Source organism: Bombus vosnesenskii, unplaced genomic scaffold (assembly GCF_011952255.1).
Source record: "Bombus vosnesenskii isolate JDL3184/JDL3185 unplaced genomic scaffold, Bvos_JDL3184-5_v1.1 scf7180000013379, whole genome shotgun sequence".
NCBI lineage: Eukaryota > Metazoa > Arthropoda > Insecta > Hymenoptera > Apidae > Bombus > Bombus vosnesenskii.
Window position 1 is genome coordinate 295,299 of NW_022883009.1, and position 17,876 is coordinate 313,174.

Below are 17,876 nucleotides of genomic sequence, written 5' to 3' on the forward strand. Positions count from 1 at the left end.
AATAAAACGTGGGTTGGTCGATTTGCGTTGGAAGTTATGAATTTAAATCGTCCAATGAATATTTATACGGTCATTCGGCTGTTCTCTGCATGGTATATCCCGTTTGTTGCATCCTGCTCATAAGAAAGTCATTGGCGATTTAATGGCCATGCGAAAACTGCGACTCTAACGTATGTATCAGTGGATCGATGGTAGTCGTACCTTGTTCATGACGAAAATCGCTCGTAAACAACGGGACATTGCCTTCACTTTGATGAAACTTTTCACTAGGCCACAAAACAACTAGTAACTTGTAAGTTAATAACTTGAAGAAAAGCTTGGACAAATTCACTGACGTGTGTAAAAATCGTATTTAGCGGTCCCGAGAGTACCTTTCGCTGAAACGAGGTCGGAATTTAGTTCTGTGTCTATTAAGCCGCTAATGATTCTACGCAATTTCGTATTTTGCGATAAATAAATTTATTTATATGAAGGACGGTGCTAAACCGGTTGGACAGAAAAGAAAGCGGTCCATTGCAACTATCGAATTGTATAATGTAACATTATGTATCCGTGTAATAAAATATACGTCTATTAATGCAAAGTGGATATTTCGCATTTTGATTCAGAGTGTTTTCCATTTAAACAGGCCTAATATTCGTTGCTACCCAAAAGTTTGATCTTCTAATGTGTGACGCGCTTAAATTCATTTAACCAGGAAAGCTCGAATCCCGCGCGATTTCCTCTGCTGACAACTAGTTTTAGCGTACATATAAATTGCATTGCTCGAGCTACGAATTTAAAGTAGTTTTTGTACTAGATATAATAACTTAGCAGGGAAATATTCCAAATGAGTATGTTTTTCTAATATTTTCCTAATCATCTAGTTTGCTTTTCTTCGACATGAAACTCTATAACTATGTGTTTAGTATCTACCCAAAGAGCAAAAGCGATTCTAAATAACTGTGTCAATCGGAATGTTCATATTAGGATCAATCTAGCGTGATGATACAGTTTAGTACAAATGGTGTTGACGGTTTTGTGATTTTCGAAATTGTTGATATTGTTGATTAAATAACACGTTTTAAAGAGAAAATCAACGGCAGAAGCGTAAAGTAACTAACGTTACCAAGGTGACGACCGCAATGGATAGAGAAACATCCAGCTTTTTGGCAATCCACGCTGTGGAACAGCGGTATTGACTGATTAGAATCGAATCACATGGTAGAAACTAAACGACGTTAATCAGAAAAGCCAGTGCACATTAATGGCAACACGACCGCGAGATTTGTTTCAGATTGCGAGTCATTAAAGGGAAAGGTTAGCCAACTATAAAGCCAACTACTATTGAAACTGACCGTAGCTGTTTAAATCGGTAGAGATTGAACCACTTGCCGTTTCCTAATTACACGCGATGATCATTTTTGGCAATAGTTTCATGGTTGTTAATTTTACCGAGTATATTCTAAATTTGTTCAGATTTGTGGAATTTAATTTAACTAATTACGATGCAGCGATTTTAGGGAAGACGAATAAGAGCATAATAATCGATATAATAGCACAAAAAACATAATAATTGATTAAAAATCAATTCAAATAGAAATCGAAGAATTAGCGGTTGAAAAATTATTGCCATTAAGATCATAATTTTAATTTTCAAATTGATTTCAAAGTTACCACCACTTTTATCGTCAGCTATTAACCCAATTAAAACTAATTAAACCTTATTCCAACATAATTCCATTTAATAACAATTTTCGTCATTTTTTTACAAGAAAGTGCACTCTTTTATTCACAATCAGATCATTTTAGCGATCGACATTAGCATTGTAAGAAAAAGTTTTCGGGATTGCTTAATGAGTCAGAGCGTTGGCCAAGCTCCCTGTAGCCTGAAAAGCTTTCCGCAAAGTTTTAATTGCCCGCGACCCCGGTTTGACCCATTGTTACTTTGCGTCGCGTCGATGACGTTATACAAGGTGGTCATCATTTATTAGGTGTTCAATGATAATACGGTTATATGCTATGAACAAGGAATGGAACTTTTTAAAATTTTTATATCAAGATGGAAAGTGTATTAATCTTTATCTATGCATTAAAAGAGAATTATGTGATAGGAAAAGCTGGTACCAAGATTTATATAACCTTCCAAAAGGTAAAGCTGTATAGGAAATATTAATCAGGTTATATTTTATTCCACTTCTAACTCTTCCTTCTAAAAAGTATTCTACTCGGGTTTTCATTGAATTATTCACTAATCGCTGATCTTATTAAAACTATTAATTCTGTTCTGAAAATATAAGAAAATTCAAATTTTAATTAAATCAATTACATGCAATGGAAATTGGAATAATCAACTTGAATTACGATTAACCATCGAGTATATCATAGTATCGAATTGAGAATTCCTCGATATTCTCTGGATCGACGGTGGTTACAAGAAAATTTAAATTACATGAAAAATTTTAAAAAAAGAAACGCGATATTACCAATCATCGTAGATCTTAATTTAAAAGAAGCCTTCGATTATATAGAATGAAATGAAACGTAACTTGAAATGAAATTCAGCGAACAAGCTTTTTCCAAACGACAATATTATCGAATTACACGAGTCTATAGAGATTACTTTCATAAGCAATTGTTCCCCAAAGGATAATGTTATCGGACAAACGCTCGTATATACACATTAGCGTGCAATTGTTTTCACATGGAAGCGAATCACTGGCAATTATTAATTCTCTCCCATGTGAATACGTGGAACCCGGTAGTCCCATAAGAACTCCACGTAAAATATGATATCACACTCGAGCATGCACGAAAATTATAATGAATATACATAGGTGTTCAGTGCGCTCGTTCAAGATAAAATTGTATCAGGCATCTCTTTATGCGGACCCAGAAAGTAGTGATTCTGAAATAAGGACTATGGTTTGCAAAGAGAAATCGAAATTACCGTAACTACCGAAAATATAAAACTCCTTGAGAAACAAAAATTTTTTTCATATTATTCTAAAATTTTGCATTGTATTACTCTATCATAAAATAACATTGTATCTATTGATTCTCACAAAAAAGGTGAAAAAAGACATGCTTTTATTAAATTACATGAATGTATATTCGAAGCTAATTTTCAACATGCTGGCGGCCATATATTGATACACTGACTGAACAACATATTCATAAAAATCTGAGATGTTCTTCAGGTGAGGGATTTATTCTAAGTAATAATACCCATTTCTCTACACGCATTCCACAAAAACATGCGTTTGCACACACATACGATCCACGCACATCTATCATCACCCGGTAAGAACTCGATGCTATTGCCGCAATCCAGCGAGTGACGATCGCGATCGAATCGTCAAACCCGATTCACGTAGGCCGCTATTATTCGAAGCGAACTACCCGAGGGATGTATTGCACGAATCCACGCGATCCACTCGCGACAACCAAATAAAATCCGATTTGCATCGATGTTTTCCCGGATGCTTTTGGGAAAAACTCGATCGGTTGGTCGGTAGCCGCGTTGTTAAACCGCGAGCCGCGTTAGGCGTGGTTCACGCAGCGTGAAACGAACGCGGCGGGATTTAAAGCTGGCTCACCTCCGACCTGGCTCGCTCGAAACGTCGATGGACAGCTGCCACTCGTAGTTCCGTGTAATTAGATGACGCGACTCGGCTGCGTTTGTCACTGTCAAAAAGCCGGCAGAACTGTTGATCCTCCGGAATTTATCGCTCGAGAGGTAACTGCTCGCCGCGCCGTTTCGCGAACTAACGCTCCGATACAATGAGTTTTCCAAAAGGACCGTCCACGTTTTATGGCGCTGTTGGTCATTCAGAACGGATAGTTGTTTTCGCAGCTCGTTTCGTTCAGAGTGCTCTACGATTAACTTGTTCAAGTGTGTGTCGCAATTGGGAGATTCAAGTGTGAAACTATAAAATGTAGGTTTGTAGATCTTATAAAAATGTTGAGTTACAGACAGGTTTAATGAATGAAGGAATCTCATAGATGATTAATACATTATTAAAAGGTTTAACCTCTTAACCTACAGCATAGTTTGAGAGACGTGATACGTCAATGTCATTAACTTATTATTTACTTTAAGATAATAAATCTTTCTTGTTCGATGATCAATTGGTAATAATTATTTATCAAACATCTTGTAAAATAAAATAGGTTATACCTTACACACGCATTTATGTATCAAAAGATATGTGCGATTTGCACAACTTCGAGCGCTCAGTCAAACCGTGAAATGGCTCGACGTGTGACCGACCATATTGTTGTTTATGGCACGCGCTATTCCAACTTAATCGTGAAGCAAGGGATTAAGAGTCAAAGACCAAAGGTAAAAAACCGTTCACAAAATTTCGTACGTCAAATATACATAATGATGATCTGTCTATAACAGCCCTAAGATGATCGATGGTCAACCCCAGTCTTGCTATTCGATTTTACCGAAACAAGTAACGCGACAACAACCGAGTCAAACTGGTCGTAACTAAATTTGATATCAATCATCCTGATTTTAGCCTGTCCAGAGTCTAGGCCAGAGTGGATGGAACTAACTGGCGGGGGTGCGGTGTGTTATGCCCCGTCACGTCTGGGCAAACTAGTACTGCGTATCACTGGATTTCCAAGAGTCACTCAACAGTGTCATCAGAGTCAACAACAAGAGGACAGTCACCATCGCGAGACGAGACACTTATATCTCGGCTTTCACCACCCCTGGGACAGAGACTTGTGGAAAAGTTGGATTAAACAGGTAAGTCAAACAACGTGACAGAACAATTTACAACGAGGAAATTTCGTTTCTATATATCGATCACAGTCTTAAACATTTTCTTTCTTTACTCTTTTCTGTTTTACTTCTTTTTGCTATTTCTTCAGTGACTGTGGCTCAAAGGAAAAATTGTATCAACCAAAGCGTAAAAACAGAGTATGAGGATGGATATACAGGGAGTTTTAGATGGTCTCGATAAATTACCCTAAAAATTTTAACCTGAATAAAGTTTCTATGGTTATCGGTCAGTGGTTAAAGGTAGTAGAATACGGTATGAAAATTTGATCGCTTGTTTCTGAAATATCCTGTATTTTTTAATTTTTTTTTTTTTTTAAGATTTTAGGGTTAGTGGATCGTAGATTTGTTAGAATAATGAACTGCAAGTCGAGCGAACCATTCAACAAATTTCTCACACGCGAATATTTAAACGAAAACTTCCCCACGACTGTACAGTTTTATCACTCGTTTCCCCGCATCAATATTAATTAATTTTAATCGTTAGCGTTCACAAGGGTTTTCGCGAAATTAATTCTAATTATCGGCATTAAGCTCTCCGCGGGTAGAAGACGCTCGGCCAAAACGTGGAAGAGTTTAATCGCTGAACGCGTTTCACCGAATTGCGGACGAAGGGGGATTAAACGAGTTGCCAATTTCAATTAAGAGCACGATTACAAAGAAACCGTCTCTTCGCCCCGAAGAAAAGCCATTCGGCTACGGTCAATTTAATTTCCAATCTAATTTTTAACGCTTGCTTCCACCCAAGAATATTCTATTCTTCCCTTAAAGAAACATCGCTAAAACAGAATGAAATGGAACGAAATGGAATTGAGCTTCGTTCGAATAATTTGGAATAAATATTTATCGTGGTCGCGTTTGCTCCGCGCGAAAGCTCTTTGCTTGTTCGTGGAAAAACTCGAAAGGGATATTTGAAATTTTGTCTCGAAGAGTTTCGAGATTGAAGGTGAAATTGTTTCGTTTTAGAGATTTTTCTATGTGCACTGTACGAATAGTTTGTGTACGGTACGATGGAATGGGGAATAATGTGGTGAAAAAATAAATGGGAAATTTGAGCTGAAATTGGGAGAGAATAGAGTTTGAAAATTGAGGGGACACGTGTTTTTGTTTGTGGCAGTTTTGAGGGGAATCTTGTACGACGAATTTTAATACAAGTTCTCTTGTAGAATATGCAAATATTAATAAGGAATAACCAAGGTAAAATACAATTTTTGTTCTAATAATGCATTCAATACAATTTATTGTAAATAAATATAATATTTGACTTTGCAACGCGTGAGGAAGTTGTCAAATAAAATTGACTTTGACACGAAACTCTCACGCCGCAACTTTAGCAACAAACAGTGCACTGAAAGCAATATAAAAGAAGTAGAAATGTAGAACGAAGAAGAAGAAGAAGAAATGAAGAAAGATAAAAAACGTGTCAAAAGTAAGATGACTTCCGCAAGAGGAATATCAAAGTCGAAATCAATCTTCGAGGGGCGAATGTTTGCCAGACAATCGCGACCGACTTAAACTTTAAGCTTCTGCCGGCGAAAGCAATTCCAGAGAAGCTGGCTAGGCTAACTCGCGGAAGAATGAGCGATCCTTATCCTTGCCGCTTGAATTTTGCATGGCATCCTGGAAACGAACACCCTGCTCCTGGACCAGACGAACCGAGGCTAGGGGCTTTCGTTATAATATTCACAAAGCGAGAAAGAGTGAGAGAGGCAGGTAAAGACAGTTATGTGAAAATGAGGTGTAGCTATGAAGAAATCGTAAGTTTTCGCCGACGTTGCAGACAAAAAGATAAGAGGATTTTTTAAATATTCCTTAGTTTTCTTATGAGCACAATATAGTTAGAGATTTACGTGCTTACGAGAAACGTGCATACAAATATTACAAATTAAAAATGTCTGTTGATATTAAAAATTAAGAGGTATAGGTACATGTGATAACAAATTTCTCATTTCGCGTTAAATTCAATGTTCATTTAAATGAGAAACGATACTTCATATATACCAACATAGTACTCATTCATGTCGTTTATCTTGAAACATTACATATTAAGCAACAATATAATATTTTATGTCCATAAAATCACTCCAAAATCAATGTCGATTCTCTGTATTCACTTAGACCTGCACTGCTGATTCCAACGACGATATTTCTGGAAGGTATAAAATCGACGTATCTCACAATAAAGCGGTCATTTCGAAGGTCCACCACTGGTGCAATATTCACGATCGTAGCGCACGTGTTCCCTCAGAATCGAGAATTCACCAGCCGCGCGAGTCTGAACGAGATTCAATAAAGTACCTGGAGAGTCCAGCGGCCGAACCATCGAAGGAGATCAATGCTTTTGCATTTTCCGCAGACAGAGATCGTTATCCGTCGCTGGCTAGACGCGGAGGGAATCGAACAATCGCGTCGATATTTGTTTGAACGCTGGTCACAGAACTGACTTATGGGATTATATCCTTGCTTGTAGCAGGAAGCCATTGACCCGGGCAGCTCTAGCCGACTTCGAGATCCGTTTCCTTAAAAAGATACCAGTCGTCGATTCTCTCTCTGGTTGCATTCACCACGAGACCCGATACCCTGTCAGGAATAAAGAAAATCCGTGGGTTCAATAAACGGTCCGCTCTAGAATTCAATCGGCATCGCCCGCTCGATATTTCATATTTCTCGATATTAGTGCACGAAACTTCGTCGAGTAGTTTCTGCGTGCACACGTGGACGATTGCGGTTTCCGGAGCCAATAACGGGGGGGGTCACGACTCGATGATTACGATCGTGTGGCTCGTCGGACCGATGGCATGTCTGTGGAATGATGAAAAAGAAGTTTGGTGTTAGGGTTTAGGATTTCGTGGATTTTGTTTAAAAATTGATAAATAAAAGTGAGATATGTGGATCAAAGTATAGGAAGACTATAAATTAAATCATCGAGCGGTGATTTACTTCTTCCTAGTTTTCTGCTGCCACACATATCGGTTTTGATATTCCACGCACTAGCTGTTAAATACCCGCAACGATATCTTTTTTTTTTTTGTATCCTTATTCATCAATCCGTCTGAGGCTTAATTATGTATTTACGGCACTTGCTTGTTCAAATCTTTTGTTACCTCGAAATGAAGGACGATCCTGTAGCACATTACAAAGATTAACATTCGGATGAAATCCGATCAAGCGAATAATCCGTAAGCAATTTTATAGCGGGGGAAACATTGACAAAGAGCGGAGAGGAAGCGACGCAAAGGGAAACGATAGAAGATAATACCGTTACGGGATGTCGATCCAGGCGGGCCACTGAATCAGAAAGGTGCACCGTACATTCGCAAATGAGGCCAAACACGCGCATCCGCCGCGTTTTGATGCAGCTTAATCGAATCGTCCCACCAATAACGAAGAGATGCCGGAGTTGCCCGTGTGCACCATAGTTGGCTAGGTGTTGTGGACACTAATCCGCAGGGACCAATTCGATTTACGCGTTCGGGCGTCTCCGAAATTGTACCATAAACGCGAACGATTACCGATCACACACGGGTACCACCAGGTTCGATAGTGGAGCTTCGTGTGGTTCTTTGAACTTTGCTTGTGAAACTGGGTTAATTATAGCTGAAAGGAAGCAGGATGAAATGATGATGAAAATAAATGTCGCGTCATGTGTTATTGTTTGCGAGTTTCTGAATATTCTCGAGGTTAGGTGCCATACTGATGAACGATTTTTCTCATTCTTTTTGTTATCGAACAGAGAGCGATGTGCACGTGGCGAAAAAAATTTCTAAATTCTTTAATACGACTGGAAAAATTCAATATTATGTAAATGGAATGTGAAATCTGTAATGTAAGGGATCACGCATATATCAATTTGCAGTATATAAAATCTATAAAAACGTTTCCCTCCCGAGAGGAGGTCGACGACGCGACGCGTCAAGTGCCATGGAGAAATCAAAAGAAGGAGCGTCCTTTTATATCTCAGCCGGATAACGACGGAATGATCGAGAAATCGAAAAGAGCTACGAGAAGACAATTGGGAATAAGAAAGACGATGGTTGATGCTATCGAGTGATTCAGAGCACCGAAAACGGGAGGAATTCGAAATGATGCAAACATTGGCCTAAGGGCGTTGTCGGAATATGAAATCACGATGAACAAACTTTAATATCCAAATGTAGATCACGGAATGTCAGTATTGGCCGCAGGAAAAGACAAGAAAGCGGTTGGAACGTCTTTTGTGTTCCGTCAGAAGCGTTGCGAAAACTTTTCGCGTTATTGCTTCTCTACGTATATATGTACCTGCTGGCAAACTGCTAGTTATTCGGGATATGCGCGGATCGATCTCTTATCTTAGAACGATAGAAGTCGCGTTGCCTGCGCATTTCCAATTCTTTCCAATTTATATGTCACAAAATCGTAGAAGCATAAATTTAAAAACCTGTTTTATTGTATTCTTTTGTATTTTTGTACTTATATACATAGAGAAAGAAGCTATAAATATTACGAGAATACAACAGTTACCTATTTTATTAGTTATACGTCACAATTTCGAAAATTCTGTAGCGTAATAATTAGACTACGGACTTTTACGCAAATTCATAGTTCTATGAATACAACATTCTGCGTTTGTGAATAATTTCACAAAATCGAATGTTCAGGGTGAAAATGGTGGATCGTGTCGCAAAATGCAAATATTAGCTGGGAAATTTTGCAAGTATTTCGGACGCAGGTGCCCAGGTGAACTGGTCGGCATTAACTATATTAGCTGGCAGACATAACATGAATTATGGAGGAGGATTTATCCCCTTTCCCTCTAGCAGACAGCAACTTTGATGGCTTCAAGTATCGACGTTACGGTAGCCGTAACAGCTTATAATCGCTTATTACCAATACTGACGCACGGTATTAGACAAATTAACCTTAAACAAACTAGTGAACAATTTGTCCTATGAACTTTGAATGCGTTCTTCGTAGATTATATATCCTCGCGTTTGCATATCGACATTACGACATACTCTTCTCATACTTAATAATTCAACGATCCGTCGTTCCTACTCCTTTAATGTTTTATACAAATATTTTGTTTCATAACGTGGTAGTTCATATAAACGTTGTTTTTTCTCGTCGCATATAACAAAATCTACTGCTTCTCCGCGTTAGCGACCGCTCGGAACAGGAGATAAATGAGCAGCAACCGCATTATCATCGAAACACCAGGACATGACGTGGATCAAAAATTAAACGATCCCAGCATCGTCGTTTCGTTAGGTCGGACACTTTGACGGGAAACGAGGAAAGCAGGAAAATGGCCAGCGCGTGCGTTGAATTATTCAGGGATGAGCCAACGACACACGCAGCTCGAGTAGGAGAACCCGAGCGCGCCATCCTATTTGTATCGTTGATCGGTGAATATTTAGCGACGATATTTATCCGAATCATGATCTCGTATTTCGTTCCAGTGTGTTCACATGGCTACGTTCGATCGTTCAATCGACTAAATCAAAATCAATATTCCTTGCAACAAATTCTAGTGACGCGTTGCTGCGGTCCCTGTTCGATCTGGCGAATACAAAGTTCTGTTTGCACCGCTTTGATACGTGCAAGAAACTTGCTCGATCATTGCTCACAAACTTGCACACTTCTGAACGGCAAGCGAGATATTTTGAGCTTGTGTATCGTTTTATCGATGGATGAACACCATGTACGATGGCAAGAGTTGATAGCAGCAGATTGAAGATTGGATATACGAAAGTTGATGTGAGCAAATACCAAAAGTCTCGATCACATTGGTCGAGTTACCTACCTAGATTCAAGTGATATAAATTAATGGATCAAATTAGTTCCAATGAAACTTGAAACTAAATTGTATAAACTGTGCAACTGTAAATACACATAGCGTCAGGGAATTTAGAGAACGCAGACAGTGGGCGATTATTCGCATCTCCTGTACCACTGCATCATTAATTAATCGTATTCATTACGTTTCATGCCTGTGGGAATTCGGTGTGCGTCGCCGAAATCGAAGTGCCACGCATTCATACATACTGTTTTAGAACATTTGCTATATCAGTACGGTGAAACCGTATTCAAACTCACGGAAAATTAATCTAAATGCTGATTATCCGACGTGCAACGATAATTAACGCAACAAAAGGAAATTAACGTTATCATAAACGTTATGTGGGTAGGGTTCGCTTATAAGCCTTTGTTTCAGAAGGTTATCTGTTTGAAAAAAATGTTCCACCGAGCATCAGAATTATAATAATAAAATATTGGAAACATATGAAATATTAAAATGCGATAACAAACGATACCTGTTCAATCGTCCAACGAACAAAAATCCTGTTCTACTCGCATTTCGCACATCACTCGTTAACACACGACACGTGTCTCGTTCAATTTTATACTGGCACGCCTCGTCGAATTTATTTCGTGGTCAACGATGCTTCCACTGTAACGAGACATTAAAATTTCCCAACCGATATTATTGTGGAGCAGCGGTGACACAACGATGCTAAATATTTAATTTATTTTTCGAACTCGCAAATTTACGTCGGTATTCTTCCGACGATATATGTACGTACCTCGAAACGAAAAATTGCCATTCGCCATTCGGACATCGTGCTTCGGCCTAATTCCCATACGTTCGACGACCGGAGAAAAGGAAACGACGGGGTTGGTAGAGGATGAACGGAACTATCAGCCACACGAATGGCTGGAAATTAGGACTAGCAGTTTTTCGGCTATTTATTGCTCGGGCTTTGAAGTTATTCGAAAGCTTTCAGAAAGTTACTGTACCGCTCTCTTTCGGGTTCACGGTATAGAGGTAGATTTTGAGATTTGTCGGCGATTCGGTCAGTTCTATACTCAGTCCTTGTGTGTTCAAATTGTAATGTGCACGAATTTTATTTCTTTCGATGTTTTGCTGAATTTAAATGAAAAATTCTGATGATCAATGTCGGAATGAATAAAACGATGAAAAAAGGAGCAGAAGGTTTAAAAAGCTGATTTCATAAAAATTGTTTCTCGTAGCTACTAAATGTAGCGGGGCTGTAAATTTCCATTCTTTGTTCCGATAATCCTCCGAATCTGAATACTGATCCTTATGTCATTATACTGACAAGAGACCATTTTAATAATCGTTTAATAAACTGCTTTCAATCGAGATTCTATACCGGATTCGGTACAATTAAATGTAAAGAAAACCGAGGCGGATAACGGTGCTCAGAGTCGCGATACTTACAAGCGTCTCCAATTTCGAAGTTGTTCGAGAAGATATAAAGTTCAAATGGCGATTTCAGTCGTAAATCTTCGATTGGATCGTCGAGGTCTGCGGCGAAATCCACTGTAAATCGCGAAAGTTTCTTCTTAATCGCTGAAAGGCAGTTCGCGAAAGTTACCGCTTACAACATCCCTTCGATTTCCACCACCTCTCCCGACCGACCCCCTCCACCCCCTGTTTCTAACTGTTCGTCCTTAAAAGTCTTAACATCGTTCGAATGTAATACAGACGTCGAATTTTCCAGAACTGAGGAACTTGCTCGCGATCTTGGCGCGATAAAAAGTTTGTTATCGAGCCGATTGTTTCGACGTTTGATAGCTTTGGTTAAAAATGACGTTTTAATGCCCACACGTTTAAATTTCCGTTTCGAAATTTCGTTTCGAAAGAAACGGAATATTTGATGGAGTAGATTTTATTCTGTTGAGATATGTATAATTTTCTGCGCTGGACTGGGTTAAATGCGTGGTAGAGATGCTTGTATGTGAGTGTCCGTGTGTGAAAGTGCGTGTGCGCGCGGCGTCTCGAAAACAGATGAGTGTAAACTAGTCAGTCGGTTAACAGTCGGGTATGGAAGAAAGTGCTGAGACGCGTGCAAGTGTGTATCGATGAATATATAAGAAATCGTCCATGAAATAAATATATTACTATTTTAATATGAATCTTGTAAATTTAGTGTTCCTATAACATTATTTCGGCTTCAAAGATTCACAATTCTCAACATATTCTTCCCAATAGATTATATGCTTTCTTTCTTTTCATACATGGCATAGACAATACCATTCGCAGTGTACAATAACTTTTTGTATTACACGTATCATACAACGGACCAATTCTTTTGCTTTTCTTTTAAGCAAAAGAAGTTGAAACAAATTTTACAGTTCGCTCGATGCTTAGGAAACGTTTCATTTGTAAACTCAGTTTATTAAGCGGGAAGCAAAAAAATTGCAGAAAATGCTTCGTTTGTGGTTCAGGCGTACCGAGAAGAAAAGTAGACCTCACCCTCTCCGGGTGAATTTCGTCAAAGCTGGACCCTTAAGAGGTTAATCCTTCCACGCTCCCTACGTTCGCCATTTCTTGCTCATTAATTCAAAAGAATCTTTCGAAACTTATCCGCAAAAGACCCGCGAAACGTTCAAAGATCGAAAACAAAAGGAAAAAAAGAAGTCGCTACTCGGCTTTCAGCGAGTCTCTTTGATTTATTTCCAGCTTAGGCATCCATCCCCCTTAGCGTGTTGAGTTTTCTCGCTTCGGCGTCGAGTGACATTCCGGCTTCCGCCATTATTCCGTCGGAGGATCGTCTCTAGAGGGAGCGAGTTACGGACACGAGTTCACATGAATTTCCGCTCGTTAGCAAGCACACAAAGAGGAGACACAAACGCGTGCAGAAGAGATCCGTCACCCTTCCTTCATCCTCGGCTTTTTTTTTCCTTTCTTCTGTGTAAAAATCGTCTTCAAGGGTCCTTGAAACGTTGAAGAGTACCGCGTGACACGATCAAAGAATACGTACTGATTAAAGTATACTCTTCCGGAGAAGCGTTCGCGCGAAACTATCGCGCAGAGGGTAAACTCGTCGAAGCTAAATCGCTTTAACGGCTGTCGTGTACGTCCTGTGCGTCCTATTTAACATTATTTTAACTCTTGAAGAATTAAAAAAAAGAAGGAAGTTCTTAGATTGATAAAATTTTACTGTGTATGCACGTTGGACTTGCTGATCGATCGAATAACAAAATTCTTCCAGTGCACGAAGTTTATACTCTTAGTGAAGTACTGGACTAGAAATGTCCAAAATGTCTCACACGCGAGGAAGTTCCAGAATCTTTTTCAATCTGTGACCAGCACCGGCTGTAAATCTTAAATCACGCTCGAACACTATTCAACCATAGAACTCGTGCGACGTGCACAACCGATTGCGTGCTTCCCACCATGTCGTCCCTTCAAATTCAGACAATTTTAAAACTTTATAGAGAAGAGAAATTTCTCGGGACGCAGCTTTCCACGAAAACAGGCGTCAAATGACCAAAGCTCGAGTAACTACGAGATACGAGATAAAAAACGACAAAACAACATGTCAGTAACTGGCGTTCATCGCAGATGCAGCAAAGATTTAGAGAGCAAGAAAACCAGTTTTTGCCCTACGCTGATTTTCAAAAAATTCTCGCAGTGATAAGAATCTTTTCCGGTTACTACAAAGAAGCAGGCAGAAGGGTAATAACTCAGGTGACATTCTCGACAATTTGTCTTAATAATAAATATAACTATTTGTACATTTTTTTTCAACTAAAAGCACATTTACACTTCCATAGTACTACTCTTTGACGTGCAGCGCAGACGAGTACAAGACAAAGCAAGTATTTCGTCTGTGGTAGTGGAGACGCGTGTTTTAGTTGAGGAAAAACTTTGCACTTCCAGGGAACGTCGCTTCTTCCCGTTCGAAAGTTACGAAACGGCTTTTAATCAATTTCTCGAGGAAATCACGTTTGTACCGTGTTTCAAATTTATGGATCAGTGTACGAAAGGAAAGATCGTGGTTAAAAGAATTGTTCGATGAAAATTATTAACAATCCGTGATTGCTGGCGCCATCTACAGCCGGTAAGAAAAGCGGAAAGAAGTAATTTGCGTTTGGCCGTAAAAGCAGCGATCTGTAAAGAGTTGAATTACTGAGAAAATAAATTATTTATCTAGGAGCGCTATTATAGCGTATTTACTAACAATGGAATTTAGTACAGAAAAAGTTAAACATTTTTGTTCAAGTTAATGTAATTATTACATACTACTAGATTACAATTGCATTAGAAAAGTATCGAAATTTCTGTTAGACTGCTTTTCATAAAATGTTTATTACGACCACTATTTAAAAAATTTACATTTAGCAAATTTGGAAAGTTAGATTTTCAAATTTTAATTCTAACGTAACTTCTTGAGAAGACTCCTTCTCGCGTGTCGAAGTCTTCTTTTACTTGCAGTCTGAAAATCAGTATGAAATATTTATAAAGAAGAAGATCGAACGCCAGACAGTAATAATAAATAAGCTGAATTCCACTCCATATGAATGCTTGTTTATTTCTACAACGATGAAAATTTAAGATTTCTCAAAACTTTATACCAAGACACGTATCTCTGTATATTTCTTTTCCAATGTTGAATGTAATTTTCTTCGATTCTCCGTTGACCTCTAACTCTTCGAAACTTTATATCTCGCGTATTTTCTCTCCTTTTTTTCTCGAGGGAAGCTTAAAAAATATTTCCTACTCGCGGTAACATTCCTTTTCTATTATTTCTAAGTAAACTGGGCTTACACTAGTATCGCTAGAAAACATTTTCACTATGACGTGTCCAATAGAAAAGAAACAATTAAAATATTGAATTCATTAATAATATTAAAAATAGTATTATATAGACTCGATGAAATTTTATTTATTTTATCTAAAAACAGAAGGTAACGTTATCTATTATATTCCATTGCATTTATTTAAGCCGATGCTGAAAAATTTCCCTTCAATTCTTTTGTATCGGCTATTTTCGTCGTTCAGAAATCGATCGAGACGAAACAATATCCTGCACTGATCTCTTCTTTTTCTCTCTTCAAATTCACTTCTATGTCTCTGCCATGAGACGCGTTATCTTTCCGAATTGACGATCGTTCGTGATCAAAGTGATTGACCCTGCAGAATCGGTGCCGGTGGCCATGAAATTCGTCGACCTGTTTTTACATTCCGAAAGAGTCCGACTAAATTACGAGTTTCATAATTCATCGCGTCGTACATCGATTTGAAAGCTCTCTGGTCGGTGCACATAAGCGAGAAAAAGAGAAGGAAGGAAGGATCGACAGACAGAGACTCGTCTTCGCTTCGGGGCGAATCCAGCCTCGAGTGGCTGGAAGCTTGGAATTGCGGACAGAATGCATCCGTTCGAGCTAGATGCTTGCTCTTCCGATAAAGATATTAAGTAACGAACTGGATCGACGAACGGGACTGCTCGTTTTTCCAACATTTTCCTTGTCTTTTCCTCGCTCTGACACGACAACACAGATATTTCCTCAGTTGATGGCGCTTCCAGGTTATTAGGAAGCTTAGACAGACGTCGTGACGTTTTTTTAATGCTAATGCCGTTGATGGAACAACGAGGAACGGGTTAACAGAGTTACGTTATTCAAGATAATGTAACAAAACAAATAGAATACGATATTTTTATTGGAAAATAATTATTTCGATAAAAATTTTATCGAAATTTGTACGATTATCGTGATGTTCTGATAGAATCCTTTAAAACTCACAAGGTTCTTAAATATCAGAAAAAAATCCCCTTTGAAAGCAAGCAAAAATTTTCTTTCAAAATAATTATCGTCGGAAATCCAACAAGGGTTCTTACGTCCCGTGCATGCTATAAACTTGTACTGCAGTTCGTTATCCTAAACGTACTCATACCTCGCGTCTCTCCCCAACCTATGCCAAAAGCACTTGCTCTATCAGAAACCATCGTCCCGCGTATCGTCGATTGGCTGTGCCAACCTAGAACACCGATAGAACCCTCGAAAACAGGAACTGGAGGACCAAGGAACGAGTTTATCGACTAGAGCACGGAAGAATGCTTATCTCGTTATTCAAATATCGTCATGGAGCTCGCGTGTATCAAATATCTGCTCCGCTTTCGCGTTACCACGCCGCGACATCTACCACCCCCTCTGTTCCACCTCCGATAAAAGACTTCTCGCCGAGGCAGAAGGCCGTTCCTCCCGCCAAGTCGAAGTTCTGTTTCCGCCGTATCCCCAGGACACTTCCTATATTTCCTCACTGTATTTCTGGCTCGCTGTTCCTATTCCCCCACCCCCAATCCCCAGTTGTTCGCCCCGTAAATTGCGACAGAGCAGAAGATACGGCCGGGGGCCTTATCTCACCTGACGCGACTCCCAACTTTTTCTGGAATTTCCCGAGCACCGCCTCTGTTTGGATCAAACGAGATGGCTCGGCGTCCACTCGAGGATCGGTGCTCCAGGTGAACTAGGTCGTTGAACCGTTCTATTAATCGCGAAGGATATATCGATTAGAGAGTAGTTATATATGGGGAAAAATAACAGTGCTAGTAAGTTTGGTAACGGTATAATTTATTTCAATATCGTTCACGGCAACACAAAATCAAGCATGATACTCCGTCAGTCTACATGCACGCAGTCATCATTCGTCACTAAATCTTCTCGTCACAACGACTCTCTTTCATGCCGACCACACTCCTTGACAATGCTGACAACACCACCCCCAACGAGGACAACACTTCCCGACCACGCTGGTGTGACGTCAATCCACATCTGAGGCCAGATGTGTGTAGGTCCTCATCGCGTAACCCCAATAACCCCCAGAACCCACCATAAACTTAAACTTTCAGTTTATTAATCTCGTAAGTATTATCGGTTTATGGATAGTCCTTGGAATAGTCCTTAGATTTATTGCACGTTCTTACAAATTACGTAGAAAGCGGGTAATTAGCTAATGGGAAAAACGAATATTTGTCCAACGGAAAAGCTGATTTTTCCCATGAACAATGTCACCTGCGAGCTACGTTGGTAGGAGGCTTCCTCCACCTATCTTCATTTATTAACGTGGGCTATAACCAATTGGCATCGCGGAGCATTACCCTCACTTTTCCTAACGAAAAGTGTGAACAATGAATCCGCGTTGTTAGTTCAAAGGGCACAACCACACCGAGCTTTCCTTCGTAATAATACGAGAACACCTCTGGACTGAAACTAAAACCTCCCATCAGTCAACATCTCTCAGATCAGTCGCGAAAACTGTACTTATTAAGTTGTGTTATTCAATAAAGTTCGATAGGAAAGAAAGATAGTA

At 39.3% G+C, this 17,876-nt stretch overlaps 1 protein-coding gene across 1 annotated transcript in view; it reads left to right on the forward strand.

The window, feature by feature from the left end:
* Positions 1-17,876, forward strand: part of LOC117237548 — a 90,379-nt gene that overhangs the window by 45,530 nt on the left and 26,973 nt on the right. Inside the window, exon 4 of the mRNA XM_033501618.1 lies at positions 4,509-4,741. Coding sequence (XP_033357509.1) covers positions 4,509-4,741 — 233 coding nt within the window. The remainder of the gene's footprint in view (positions 1-4,508; positions 4,742-17,876) is intronic.